Here is a 13647-nt window from a genome sequence, read left to right as displayed (position 1 = left end):
CTCACACACACGCGTGACCATTGACAGGCTTTTATTTTGATAAAAACAGGAAAGCCTGAGCAGATCCTCACCTAAATCCCACACCGGTTTTCCATAATTCACTTCATGAAGTCCCACTGCTCTGTTGGAATATGTACAGAGCTCAAACGAAATCATTTGGGATCATTTCCAACACCTTCACGTGAGGGGGCGGGGCTTCTCATCACAGCCACTTCCGGATTCTGATGCCGTCAAGTCAGCAAAAACCCGATCAGGTCAGAGAAGAGGCGACCCCTCGGGATCAAACGGAGGAGTGTGATGCTGTGAAAAACCACCTGGCTGATGACTCAGCACATCAATAAACATGAAACAGCAAAAAGTGCACATTAAAACCAGACAAATCCATCGGTTTTTGGTGATAATTTACTTTTATTAAGCTGTTTTTCTCACTGAGATGTGGCCATGATGCTGGAAACACCTGCAGACAAAACAAACAGCAGGAGAACTTCTTCAGACGGGAGACGAAACACGTGAAACCTGGAAGGTTCTGCTTCGTCTCGGCGGAGATCTCCAGAAATAAAAGCTGGACTTACTCTCAAAGTCGATCTTCTCCACAATGTTCTTGGGCTTGATGCTCTCCTCCTGGTTGTAGATGAAGATCTGCCCGTCCTCGTTCTCCGTCCAGCCGTATTTGTTCATCCACACCTTCACCTGCGTGTCTGCAGCAGGAAGCGGAAGCAGCTTCAACACCTCCGACCGTCGCCAACGGCGGATCAACCGGCGGATCTGGTGGATCGGTTCTTACCCAGCGGGTCTCCCAGCATCTCAGCCAGTAACCGGTGGTCAATGGTCTGGTAGGTGATGCCCACCACATGGCAGATGACTGCAGAGGAGGAGGAAGACGCTCAGAGACGTGTCTCCTTCGGGTCAGAGCCGTCGTCGTCTCCTGTAAGGCGATACTCACACTTGCGAACGGAGTCCTCGAAACCGGCGATGCCGTCAATGAGCTCCCGGTTCTCCTCCAGACTCGTCTGACAGGAGAGAAGAGCCAGAGAAAAGTTTCATTTCTTCACAGACTCCAAAGTCTGGAGATCTGATCCGAGAACACGATCTGCACCGCACCCAAAAGCTCTGGAAGTGGCAGGTCTCCAGCAGGTTCCCCAGGTAGAGGATCTGCCTGATGGGGCGCTCCTCTTGCTGCGACACTGTAGTCAAGGAAACACTCCCCCCCATCCCAGGTCAACCTAAGAATTATTCACTTTTAACCAACCAGCTAGTTATTCTCCAGAAATGAGACCTCGCTGTTAAAAAGCTAAAAGAAAAACCTCAGCTTTTATTCACATTTGAAAAAAAAAAGTGGCCAAAGTTAACAACAGTAACGGGGTTGACTCTGATTGTTATATTGGTACTACAGACCCCCTCCAATGAAAATGGAGTTCCTGGTGTCCACCAGAAGACTCTCCACCACAAAGACCCACTCCAATGTTTCTAACATGTTTTTCTGACGACGAATAATAAGAAAATGAAGCTCAAAACTGCATTTCTGAGTATTTCTTTCTTTAAATCGTCGTGAATCAGGAAAAATGCCGTTTGTTGAAGATCATAAACAGAAACTATGCCAGAAGAAAACAACAGTGTTTTTTTTATTTTGGCTGAAAAAGTTATAATCATAATTAAAAAAACCACTGGGAACGCTTTGAGAATAGATCAGAAGATGATCGGAGTGGGACTTTAAACTGACAGAAACACTAAAAACCTTAGAAGATAACGAAGCAGAAGCTGGTCTGATCTCAGACTGAAGAGCAACAAAAGGATACGTGTGTCTGGTCGATCATGCACTTGCAGAGAGTGAAGTCTGTGTGCGGCAGGTTGGTGAGCGCCTTGAGCAGAATCTGCGCGGTCACCGGAGTCTGGAAGTAAGCTGGGTTGAACTGGTACCTGCGGGTTCAAAGGGGAATCTGTCATCTCACGACGGGAAACCCGAGCGTCGCACCGACCCGAACGCAGCGGCAGCTTACAGCTTCAGCACGGCCAGGTTGGCCTCCAGGTCGTAGGCGTTCTCCCTGGCCTGCGTGTCCACGTACTGCTCCAGTGTGACGAGGTTTTCTGGGTTGTACCTGTGAAGATGCACAGAAGCTGGGAGTTTACAAGCCATAACTGCTGCTACTGTAAGGAACGTTGGTCCTCTGGGATGTTTTTCATGCATTTTTACGAGAAAGTCAGCCCACAGATGTGCAATAAAAAGGGGTTAAATCCCCCAAACAAAGAGACCTTCACAGCATCAAAACAGAAATCAAACTTAGTTTAAGGCCCAGCGGGTTCTACATTTTTGATTCACCAGTTCATTATTTTTTTAATAGTTTAGTGGTAGAAAACCGTTTCAAAATAAAACTAAAAAAATTAACTTTTTATGATTTAAAAGCTGTATTACATTAAAAAATATTAATGCTATTGATTTTTTTATTATTATGGTGGAATTAAATTGCATTATTATATTTCAAATCAGACCTTTAGTTTATCTGTACGGACATTATTTAAAAGACAACTCACATCTGTCTAAGTTGATCAGTCATCACAAAGCAACAACATACAGATCGATATGATCATCTTAATGCATCCATAGCATAATTAATTTACCTAAATGAATCTGTTTCTGCACTTAATACTTTCTGATGTTCAGTTTCTTTATGATTATTAAGAGTAACTTTACCTCTAAATTAGGGTCTATTAATAATTAACTTAAGTATTTGGTTCCGGTCAAGATCCTGAAAGTAAAGCCAATCTATTATGGCATTTACATTTAAAAAATAAATGTAAAACATTTTTTTACGCAAATGACATTGATAAAACAACTTCAATTTAAAGAAATTAATTGAAAGTTTTTAATTTCGACGAGTCTCTCAAACGTTAGCAAACAAGAAGCTAAGCTAGCCCTCGCGCCCGTTTTCCTCTTCTCTCTCGTTGGATTCATACCTGTCGATCCCCCGTAAGAGTCTCCCTACTGTCGCCCTCATCTGCTCGAACGACGAAGCCATCTCTCCAGATGTTTAACAAAATACTTTCAGGTAAAAAACAGATGTATCTTTGCACGTGCACCGCTAAAAGAGAAAAAGACCCAAGCCGGAAGGGAAAAGAGGTCGGACCGGAAGCATGAACTGAGTAAATGCGAGAGAACCGGGTTTACCAAAATAAAAGTCCGTACACAAGTTTGACTTTTTTTCTGGTCTGATTTTCTACTTGAGGGAGACAAATCAAAAGTTTCTTTTAAATTGATGGCATTACTTCCAACCCTTAAACAAATCATAAAAAAGATTTGTATTTCATTACTGCCACTTTGAAACTACCAGTGTATTCAATTTTGAGAATCTAAAAAGTTTTGTGCATTTTATGGATTCTGTAAGGTTGTTATTTGCTGCATTTTGGAAAAGGAAACCTTTTTTTATAAAATATATTTTTTGACTGACTTCCCCACTCTTTGAAACAATACACATTTAGGTCCATTATAGATATGGTGCTTCTCAATAAGCAGCAACTCACACTACTGTGCAGATGGAGCCAAGACAGACCTTCAGGTTCCAAAAAATTGAGTTTCTTTGGCCTTGATGACCTTGTCTTTTGCAGAGAACATTTAGTCTGGCCTCAAAGGCCTTTCAGAGAGGAGATGAGTAATGCATAAAAAATAAAATAAAAGTTCCACCCTCTTGGCTTTGCTGTTGAAGCGTTGTGACTGTAAACACTGCTCTGAAAATAGACCTTTGTGAGATGTCAGCCACTTCATCTGTGTATTCATTTTGTGTTGTTTTAATCTCTACATTTCTAGAAAACAAAGAAGAAAAACTGAAAAACTTGTCATTCAACCTTTCAGTTTAGTTACATGAAAAGGTTTTTTTTTTCTCTCAGACATAATTTTGTTTTCTAAAACTGTCTTTTAGTGTTTTTGGTTACATTTAGAAGGGAAAAAATATAAATCTAACTTTTAAAAATTGTGTTAAGAATAAGACGCAACATGTTGGCCACATCAAAATAAAGAGAAGTCTGAAAAGATGCAAAACTATCAAACACCTTCTTTCAGTAATATTTCCTTCTTTTCTTTTTAAATCCTTCTACAACGAAAGCTTTTTTCTCAAAACGGAAGAAATTAAGTTAAACTAAAAAATTTGAAACGTCCGAACGGGGTCTTGAACCAGCGACCTCATGCACCAACACTTCCCTGTGTATTTCAATGGAGATAAATCCTTGAAAATCCTGGAATATCTTGAAAAGTTGAAGGATTTGAAAAACCAAAAGCCATAGCAGGAATAAGCTGAAAGAGCTGAACATTTTAATAGTTGAATGGTTAAAAATAGTTGAAAATTGTAGAAGGGGTTAACTGCCGAAAAACGGCGGAAGATGAGCGCAATAAATAAAGAGAAACAGGAAAACAAAACAATAAAACTAAAAGAATGAAAAGAGAGCCAAAAAATTTAAATAGTCACAAAAAAAAACTGTCATTCAACCACCTTGTTTTGGCTTTCAGTTACAGCATACCTTTAAAATAAAATGAAATAAACCAAAATTCCATCTATCCATCTGTGCATTTGCGTTTTGAGGGCACGTTGGACTCGCCATGAACTCGAAAACGTCTCAATAAAAACTGTTTGTGGTGAGTGTTATCATTGAAGGTTTACTTCTATTTGATGAATTTAATTAAACTCATTCCGCTTTTTCTCCGTCGACCCAGAAATGTGTCATGGTATGTGATTTGAATGGTACAATAAATGCAGGTGTTCATGCACAATAAACTATTGCATTGGTGGTTCAGTGGTAGAATTCTCGCCTGCCACGCGAAGGCCAGCCGTATATACCTGTAACACGGAACAGCCAATCAAATTGCAGCTACTGCAGCATAGTCAGCCAATCAAACTGTGGCTTGTGTAGCGCTGTCCAAGCTGATGAAATCCTTTGGTCCCGAGTTCGAACCCCGGTTAGAGTGATGTCAGTCAGAAGTTGTGGTATAATAAATGTTTTTGTTAAACTGAATATGACATTTCATAATTATTGTTTTCTACTTCTGTCTCTCCTTGTTCCAAATAACAGTCATGATCTGTTGCTCATTTCAATTTCAACTATGTTTTATTAAGAAATCAACATGAAAATAAATAAAACACAGTATTTAACACAAAATGTACCAAAATGTTCAACCATGGATTTACAATTGAAGGGCAGAAGGGTTTAAACAGGCAAAACTTTAATACAAGTATTTTAAAGGTGTAAAATGAATTGAGGAAGTAGTAAATATGTTTGCTTTTTCTATCAAAACTAAACACTAATAATAAATATGTAAGAAAATTGTATTCACAAAATAGATTTCACAAACTAAATTACAAATATTTTCACATTGATAGATAACACCACGAGTTCTATCATAATCAGTGTGTTATCAGAAGAGAACTTAATACAGGCAAACATATAGACAGGTTTAGCAGAGATTTTGACGTTTTACACTTATTTCTCATCCAATATGACAAGCTGAGGTAAAATGAGACAAAAGTGGTCAAAACAGCAACATCTTTTGATAACAAATAGAACAGACATAAAAGCTATCTCTTTCCCTCTTCTGCTTGCCGGCCAGCAGCCCACCTCATCTTTTCAGCCTCATAAAAAGGAGACTGAGAGAACTCCTCCCAGGTCATTTCTTGAGTCATCCCATTTGCCCGGTGGAGGGACAAGACTCTGGCAGGACAGTAAACATACTTCCCCACAACACCAGGGAACCCGGTGTGTATGTGTGGACTCTCTGGACCTTGTTTCAGTGGTTTGTGGCAGAACCTGCACAGACGCCCACTGGGATGCTGCTCCCTTGCCTTTCTTTTCTGTCGGTCCTCCAAAACCTTTCTGCATTGTGCAGACCTCTGCTTTGCAGCCTTTAACTCTCTCTCAAAAAATGGCGTGGCAGCAAAGTCTGCAAATGGCATCCTGGGGTTTGTAAGGCCTTCTGCTGCATAGATCTGGAGTACTTTTTTGGAGCAGTAGAAGTATCTCACATCCCCAGACTGATAAAAGAAATGAACAGAAGATCCATCACCAAGGTAACGAGACTTTGGCTGCCCACAAGCAAGACAGTTCCTTGTCATTTTTTTTTCAGGTTTCTGCTGTTGTTGCTGCAGACCTACAATCTCCTTCACCATTTTTTCAACGTCAGTCTTCGTTAAAGGAGCTTCATCTGGTTTAGAGCTGGGGGGGTTCACTGGAGCAGGAGGGAGAGTCACAACTGGCACAGTGACAGTTTCACTGCCTTCAGTGAGTTTATGCCACAGCTGCTGGGTTTCCAAAAGTTTTTCGGGACTAGTGTTCATAGACGAACTTCTGTTAATCATCTTCGCCATGTGCTTCACGTAGCGGGAGATGTGCTGTTTAGTGGTGGGGTGGAGGAGGCTGTTGGGATTCCTGGAGGCAGTTTGAACAAGGGCGGCATACTCTGCGTCTACCTTGCTCAGAAAGTCCTTTTGTCCATGGTGCTTTGCCAGAAGGACATCAATGGCATCTCTCATTGGATTTGTCCAACGAGAATGGTCCAGGACAAAAAGCAGACCCCCTGCTTTGATAGGACCAGTGCGAGCTGCGCGTGGAGAGGCAGCAAAAGGCAGTGGTGGTGGTGTCGTTGAGACATCTGATGGAGAGGAAAAAAGAGAAAAGTTAACCCTTCTCACTTCTCTTTCCTTGAATGCAATGCACAAATAAATTAAAAAAGGCTGAAAATTTGAACTAAATTACCTTTCACTTCAGGGGCTTGGGTCATTGCTAGTGAGTCATCAGCAACCACACCTAAGACATTATCCTGAAACATTGGACCATTCAGTTAGTTTAAACTTGTTATGTAGCTGCAGTTTTATTGTAATAGAGTGAGGATGTTTGTTACAACAAACTTACATGAGCAGAGTGTTCTTCTCCATGTTCTTCAGGCAGGTCGATGACTGTTTCATTGGAAGGAGGTGGTTCTGGAGACAAACACTCTTCTTCCTCAACAACCGGGTCTCTCTGAGACTTGTGTTTGTCCCAGTGAAGAGGAACCGGACGGCAGCCAGGCTCCACATACTGCAGTCCAAACCTTTCCCCAGTGTCGGCCTGTGACAAGACTAAGGCAGGGTACTTAGCTTGTCCTGTCACTTCCTTTGACAGTTTGTTCAGCTGTACAATCAGAGCTGGATTAAAAACTGAAGGAAGCTTCAGACCAGGTTGCTTCAGGCTCACAAGGCGCTGGAAGTTCCACCGAGCTACTCCAGTCATGCCTTGGGCCTGGAAAAGTTCTGTCGAGACCTGATTTCCTGTCACCCATTTGGACTGGTGGAAATGAAATCCCTCCTGCTGGGATGTTCCTCGCACCGGGATCCAGATCGGTACCGCTGCCGCTTCCCCCTTGATGTGGTTCAGCTGTAACGTGCCACCGTGTCTGTAGAGGATCCCGTCTCCCACCTCCGGGTCGCTCAGACAGCCCCTGAGGATGTGAACGCGCTGAATCCTCCACACTTTCAGCATTGTTGCCTTAAACAGTGGTATGCCATCTGGATCCGATTCCAAAAAGAACCTCTTCAGAACACTCTCCACCCGCACCAGCAGCTCTCTGGGTTCTGGGATCTTGGTGCGGCAGTGCTCCCTGATGTGCTGCTTTGTGGGGTTAGCTGGCTGGATCCCACAGAAGGTGTAGGCCTCCTTCAGCCTCTGAAGATCGGTTTGGTCCACCACACAAAAAGCTGCCGAAAGGAACTTGCAGAAGGAGCTGTGAAGTGGATGATGCTCTGAGATGCACTCCCTGGTGAACCGCCGCATGCAGTGAAACAAGTCCAGCTTGATGCTTATTTCTCTGTTGTATTTGGTACGGGATGCACATCTATTGGTGAAGTCTCCAGATGTTGCTTCACCCACTATAGCCTCTGTGGTCTTCCAGGAATCCCAGAGAAGATGCTCCTGAGGCTGGGAGTTTGGGATCCTGAATGGAGAGCAGCAATCCCTGTCCATACACGCAGGTAAAGCACCTTTTAATTGTTTATTGTGCAAATAAAGGGATTGTTTTTAAAACAATATTTACTTATGTTTTTCACGTTTTTACTGTTGAAACCATTAAATTAGAAGTAAAATGAACAAAGTTTTGTCTCACCTGTCAACCCACTGGTACTTTGCTTTTGGCAGCGCTGCAGAAATGTAACGCCGGGACAGCCCGTCGTACATTGGCTCCAGAGACTTGTCGCTTTCTGACTGCAGCATCACCCAGGACAAAATCATCCAGTTTTCATTCATAACTGCATAAGATGACATTGTGCCTGATGCCAGGACAACCTTCCGTGCCACCTTTCGGGTGTGGTCAGCCCTCAAGACCTCACCAAAAGTGCCTTGAAGGAGCAGATTGAGCGTGCCCTCCTCCCTATGGTACTCCTGAATGAGGCAGTCCACCAGGTAGTGTGAAGTCACTGTTACCCCACACCAGCCATCTATGTCTGTATACCCACCAAAAGGATCTGGTGTGGATGTTTTCCTCATTGCCCCCGTGATTGTCTGCTGGCCATATAGTCCGCTCTCTCCATCCAGAACATTCTTCACTGTCCCCAGATAAGCCACGTGTGCACGCTCGTATCTTAGGTGAAGAGCTTCATTTAGCTGATTGGCCATATCACCTGGAGACTTTGCTGTACGCCGCAGCTCATCCATCACAGTCTTGCATACTGCCTTTTTGTGGGTCAGGAAGGCTGGAAAAATCTCCTGAAAACGACGAGGCAGCATGTCCATCCATGAAGGTTTGTCTGCAAACCAGTGCTTCTTGCAGACTTTACAGGTCAGCCGAGAAGCAAGTATGTAGTACTGACCACTTGTGCCAATTATGACACGGGGCCGACCTGTTCCAGAGGAGACCACGAGGGGTTTTGGGCAGCCATGCAGACACGGGAGGGGGTAGTTGTTACGCACTCTTTCCATTATTGCATGGTCTGGTTTCCAGATAAAAAAAGGATGGAGGTGAAAGTACTTTGGGGATGGTAGCTCATAAATTGAGTCAATGAGTTCCGGCTGAGGTGGGTTACGCCACAAGGAGATCATATTCATGGCATGTCTTACAGGTGGAGACCCAGGCCACAGTCCTAAGGCTTCCATCTCTGTTTTCATCCAGATCCTCTGCTGGGGAGAGCAGTTCCAGCTGCTAACATCCTGGTCATAAGATGGAAGTGGTGAAGCAGCAGGCGTTGGCTGAAAGTGAGCAGGAGAAGGAGCTGCAGACTGAGCTGAGGGTCTTCCAACGACTGCTGCAAAAATAAAAAAATACCTTGAGTTGTTGTTGAATAAAATATTATCTCAAAGTCCAAATGAATACAGTACTTTGCATTTTTGTCAAAGTTAATGCACTGACTGTAGGTTTTATCCTGGACACGTTGAGGCAGTTCCAAAGCGAGCAACTCTGGTGGTACTGGCAGAGGAGTCTTCACTGGAGCTGAAGTAACTGGTGAAAAAGACAGTCAGAAACAGACAGGAAGCTGCAGCAGAGTAAAGCTGACAAATGATCCTCAACACTCACCTGCATGTGTGGCAGCAGGACAGCTGGACCTCTCAGGCTGGTCTGGATTCAGATCAACAGAAATATCCATCAGTAATGGCCAAATCATTGACAGTTCTTTGGTAGTAACTGTGCAAAACACTCAAAACCATGCAAGAAAACATGCTCAATAGAACAGGTGTGGTATGAAAATCAATAAATTAACTATTAGTTTCATCTTTTTATCTTTTGATTGACCAGGAAAGGTTCCATTATGATGTAATAATCCATGTGTAACCACTTTACTCTGACGTGTTAAGACATGTACTTTTGTTGTAATTCTGCTTTTTAAGACTGGTTTCCTTCAATCATTTTCATACCAAACCTATAACCAAACCCATGCAAATAACATAAGTCTGTACTTACCCTCGACGACGAACAATGAATACCTTCAGCATCATAAAAGCAGTCAAACAAAACACCTGCATTAGAACAGGCCTGAACGTGGCCAACCAGCAAACAGAGGAAAGGAAAAGGTGATCCTGGTTTACGACAGAACCATCAGGTACCAGCGGCGGCGGTGGCAGTGGCAGCAGCAGCATCTAGACCTTTACTCAGTGAACCTGAAAGAAAATAAACCAATGAATATTCTTCTTTTTGAACAGACACATTTAAAAGTGCTGAGTGTAAAGAAAGGACTGATCTAAGACTAACATGTAGTCTAATATCAGTTTTTCAACTACCAGTACTACTACTCCACATACAGAAACATAACACGTGATGCATGATGTGTGCACGTTGGTGCTGCTCACTTGGTTGGGTTGGGATTGTTTCTAAACATGTTGGGCCTGTCATCTTCTTCACTAAATGTCTCTGCTCTTTAGTAAAAAAAATAAGAAAACAGGTTTGAATTAGAAGTAGTAATTAACACTCAGTGTGTACTTGTGTGTGATTTAGTTTTACCTTGTAAAGGGAGGAGTTTGGATGGAGAGACAGAAAGCATCATTCTCTCCAACTCTTCATCATCTTCCATCTCTAACGAAGATACTGAAAAGATGGGAAACATCATTTCTACCATCTTTCCTAACATCAGCATTAACGTCTAGTCTGCCACAGACCTGGAGGACTAGAAGAAGGTTTAGTAAGAGCAGGTTCTGAAGAGCTCTGAGTCTGAGCCTCTTTCTTCTTCAGGTACTGCTGGAGCAGGAACATTTTGCTGCCTGAAACACACTGTTTCCTGAGGATAAATGATGCATATCCATCTTCTCTTTTCTCCCAGACATCCTTCCAGGTCTTCTTAGAATGCACACCAAATCCAACCAGCTGGTTGTCCTCACTACTTGAAGGTGGCTCCACTGATCTTTCAGCTAAACAGTTTCTCAGATCTCTGATTTCGTGAAAGTGTCGGGTATAATCCAGAAATGAAAAGAGACTCTCCTTCTTTGGTCCCTCGGCATTAAAGAGTCCAGCTCTCTCCTCTTCCTCAACCTTGTTAATTAAATAAATGGTGTAGCCAATATCATTTTCTAGCAGCCACCGAAAGGACTTCCCCTTGTATTTGCCAAATTGAAGAACATACTCCCCCAACACCTCCTGCCTGTCAGATGTATCTCCACCCCTAATGAAGACTTTTGACAGGGCGTTTTCCTTCACTTTTTCCTCTCTCTGGGGAGCAGACTTGTCCTGGAGCTCAGGATTTTTTTTGATCCTCTTGGCTTCATCTGAAGGGTCCTGCCTGAGAAACCCAGTTGGGCCTCGTCTGAAGCTCACGCAGATTTTTCCAGGAAAAATTAATTTCCTCTTCATTCTGGAGATCTATAACCAAAGATACATTTATTGTCGTTAGTGGGTGAAGTAGCCCAGGTCTACTGTAACTCAAAAATAGTTAAAAAAAAACAACAACATACAAATATATATATATATATATATATATATATATATATATATATATATATATATATATATATATATATATATATATATATATATATATATATATATATATGTGTGTGTGTGTGTGTGTGTGTGTAAATGCACATATAGATATTATTAAAGTTATCTACCTTTGGTAAAATTCAAAAGCTTTTGAAAACACACACAAACTATCATGACTAAGTTTGAAGAGGTTTTTCATCTCTTACGAGTAGCCGTATCCTCACCGCTGGAGTTTCAGACCTTTCATGCTCAACAAAAAATAACGGGAAGAGAAATGTCTTCAAACTAGGAACAGTTTTTTTTTTAACTTTTTACTTACATCAGACTTTAACTTGACTTTAACTTGTTGTGCTCTTGTGTTTTAACAGCGATCGGATCAAATCTGGCCGCAGGATTATTGTTGTTTTGTCTTCCTAAAGGCTCTTCCTGTGAAAACCTTACTACTAAGACGATGTGGAAACAGCGCCCCCAAAATCTCGCTAGTGGTGAAAAAGTATATTACATCCGTAGTGTTAAGAACTACCATAGAGAATGAATGAGAAAAGTTAAGAGAGTTAAGCTTAACCATTTTCGGCTCCCGCGCGGGAGGCCCGGGTTCGATTCCCGGCCAATGCATGTATTTATTTTTCTCTCGATCCTGTAGTACTCTGGAAGTTAGTCGTTTTTTTTACAGTATGACTTGATAAGAATGACTATTATGACACTATTATAGAATCACACAGACGGACAAGCAATGTTTTTGTCTTTCAGCGCTGCGCTTAAAAGGTATTCAAGGCAAAATGACAGAGAAACGAGAAGGAATCATTTTCACATCCTGATGATGCTGCTGCCATATATATATATATATATATATATATATATATATATATATATATATATATATATATATATATATATATATATATCTGCCTCCATCTCTGGCTGTGATATTCACATAAATGTTTATTACTCAGAATATATCTTGCCAAACTGAATCTATTTAGTGCTCCTTAGCTTTGAAATGGAATCTCTTTCATGTAAACATGCTAAAATAATCTTTGAGAGCAGAAAACTTCACTATCTGTCTCAAAACTGTACAGACAGCTCCTACTGTATATATCGCTCCCGATTTTTTGTTACCAGGGGGCTGATCTTCCCGCTGGTGCACGGGCAAACCGGAAATCTCCGGCCTGGTTTTCATGCTGAAAAACTCTGGATAAACGTCTGCATATTGTGGAGTTTTTTCAGTAACATGTAAAACGAGACTCTCCGCCAAGGCTGGACTCGAACCCACGGTCTGTCCCTCAGGTATCCAAGGACGCCGTTTGTCGCTGTCTATCGGATGACGTATTTGAAACCTAAAACGCGATTGGTCAGACGCTCAATCACGTTATTATGAATCTTTCTTAATTGATAACTATGCAAGCTCAAGTCTTCTACAGTTTTTATGTTATTTTTCTTTTTTTTCTTGCGTGGGGTGTCGGTCGTAGTGGAGGGGACTAATTCTGGGAAACTGAAAGCTTATTCTGTTGCTTTAATTGACCAGACAAAAGATACTTCAAATGTAAAATGTTTTATTAAAATGAAGACACAGAAAACTAACATGAATCACACATCTGACAAAAAAGTAAAGTTTAGAAAATATAACTAAAGAATATATGTACATACAACAATAATTTAATATCTACATGACGATGGTATCACTGAAGAGTATGGAGTACTTATGAAAGAGGAGGAGGAGGAGGAGGTGATCTGCCTTTGTGCTGTTGGCGCTGTTCTGCCAACCAGTCATCCAATGATCGTCCATTTGAAGCCTTGGAGCAAAATGTGGCATTTTTGTAGCGACTATGCCCGTATTCTTTTGTTTTGGGCTGTCCACATTTGCTGCACGTGGTACAGTTCACTCCTCATATGTATTTCCTTTTGTGGACGCCGCTTTCTTCCTCCAAGGCCCGTCTTTGCCTGTTCCTTTGTGTGTAGCGTGACACAGGGACAGCAGGTGCAGTCGCAGACACAGGGACAACAGGTGCAGTCGCAGACACAGGGACAGCAGGTGCAGTCGCGGACACAAGGACAGCAGGTGCAGACACAGGGACAGCAGGTGCTGTCGCAGACACAGGGACAGCAGCTGCAGTCGCAGACACAGGGACAACAGGTGCAGTCGCAGACACAGGGACAGCAGGTGCAGTCGCAGACACAAGGACAGCAGGTGCAGACACAGGGACAGCAGGTGCTGTCGCAGACACAGGGACAGCAGC

The 13647-nt window shown here is 42.3% G+C and overlaps 2 protein-coding genes and 1 long non-coding RNA gene across 5 annotated transcripts; all 3 read right to left on the bottom strand.

Annotated features, from left to right (window-relative positions):
* Positions 1–388: 388 nt before the first annotated feature.
* Positions 389–3141, bottom strand: eif3k (eukaryotic translation initiation factor 3, subunit K). 2 transcript variants are annotated; one of them, XM_011482202.4, is made up of 8 exons: positions 2953–3141; positions 1998–2096; positions 1797–1917; positions 1102–1179; positions 944–1010; positions 785–862; positions 573–698; positions 389–457 (listed from the first exon to the last, which is right to left on the bottom strand). In XM_011482202.4, exons 1-8 carry the CDS (start codon positions 3012–3014, stop codon positions 426–428), a joined length of 663 nt encoding a protein of 220 aa, XP_011480504.1. In that variant the 5' UTR covers positions 3015–3141; the 3' UTR covers positions 389–425. The 2 variants fall into 2 exon arrangements, with proteins under 2 accessions (XP_011480504.1, XP_004075263.1); XM_004075215.5 differs by having other exon boundaries at positions 1102–1176.
* A 1927-nt stretch (positions 3142–5068) lies between these two features.
* LOC111948454 (uncharacterized) lies at positions 5069–9741 on the bottom strand. 2 transcript variants are annotated; one of them, XM_078929757.1, is made up of 6 exons: positions 9518–9741; positions 9353–9442; positions 8114–9248; positions 6889–7966; positions 6733–6796; positions 5069–6628 (listed from the first exon to the last, which is right to left on the bottom strand). In XM_078929757.1, the coding sequence occupies exons 1-6, from the start codon at positions 9603–9605 to the stop codon at positions 5559–5561; spliced, it is 3525 nt and encodes a 1174-aa protein (XP_078785883.1). In that variant the 5' UTR covers positions 9606–9741; the 3' UTR covers positions 5069–5558. The 2 variants fall into 2 exon arrangements, with proteins under 2 accessions (XP_078785883.1, XP_023817482.2); XM_023961714.2 differs by having other exon boundaries at positions 8114–9245.
* A 216-nt stretch (positions 9742–9957) lies between these two features.
* LOC144981579 (uncharacterized) lies at positions 9958–10735 on the bottom strand. The gene is made up of 4 exons (XR_013647179.1): positions 10594–10735; positions 10439–10522; positions 10288–10353; positions 9958–10098 (listed from the first exon to the last, which is right to left on the bottom strand). It is a non-coding gene; the product is annotated as an uncharacterized LOC144981579 (long non-coding RNA).
* Between the last annotated feature and the right edge of the window lie 2912 nt (positions 10736–13647).

The sequence above is a fragment of the Oryzias latipes genome, chromosome 13 (assembly GCF_053564925.1).
Source record: "Oryzias latipes strain Hd-rR chromosome 13, Olatipes_Hd-rR_3.1".
Taxonomy (NCBI): Eukaryota; Metazoa; Chordata; class Actinopteri; order Beloniformes; family Adrianichthyidae; genus Oryzias; species Oryzias latipes.
The sequence above is the reverse complement of the archived record's forward strand: the minus strand, read 5'-3'. Positions and strand labels throughout refer to the sequence as shown.

Bases quoted from the DNA above. Each gene is read 5' to 3' on its own strand.
- LOC111948454 (XM_078929757.1), bottom strand. From the start codon at position 9,605: ATGATTTGGCCATTACTGATGGATATTTCTGTTGATCTGAATCCAGAC. The intron at 9,249-9,352 runs GTCAGTGCATTA...TTATTTTTGCAG, and splicing joins TGTCCAGGATAAAACCTACA to CAGTCGTTGGAAGACCCTCA. The intron at 6,629-6,732 runs GTAATTTAGTTC...CCTCTCCATCAG, and splicing joins CCAAGCCCCTGAAGTGAAAG to ATGTCTCAACGACACCACCA.
- eif3k (XM_011482202.4), bottom strand. From the start codon at position 3,014: ATGGCTTCGTCGTTCGAGCAGATGAGGGCGACAGTAGGGAGACTCTTA. The intron at 2,097-2,952 runs GTATGAATCCAA...GCATCTTCACAG, and splicing joins CTCTTACGGGGGATCGACAG to GTACAACCCAGAAAACCTCG. The intron at 458-572 runs GTAAGTCCAGCT...TTTTGTCTGCAG, and splicing joins GGAGAAGATCGACTTTGAGA to GTGTTTCCAGCATCATGGCC.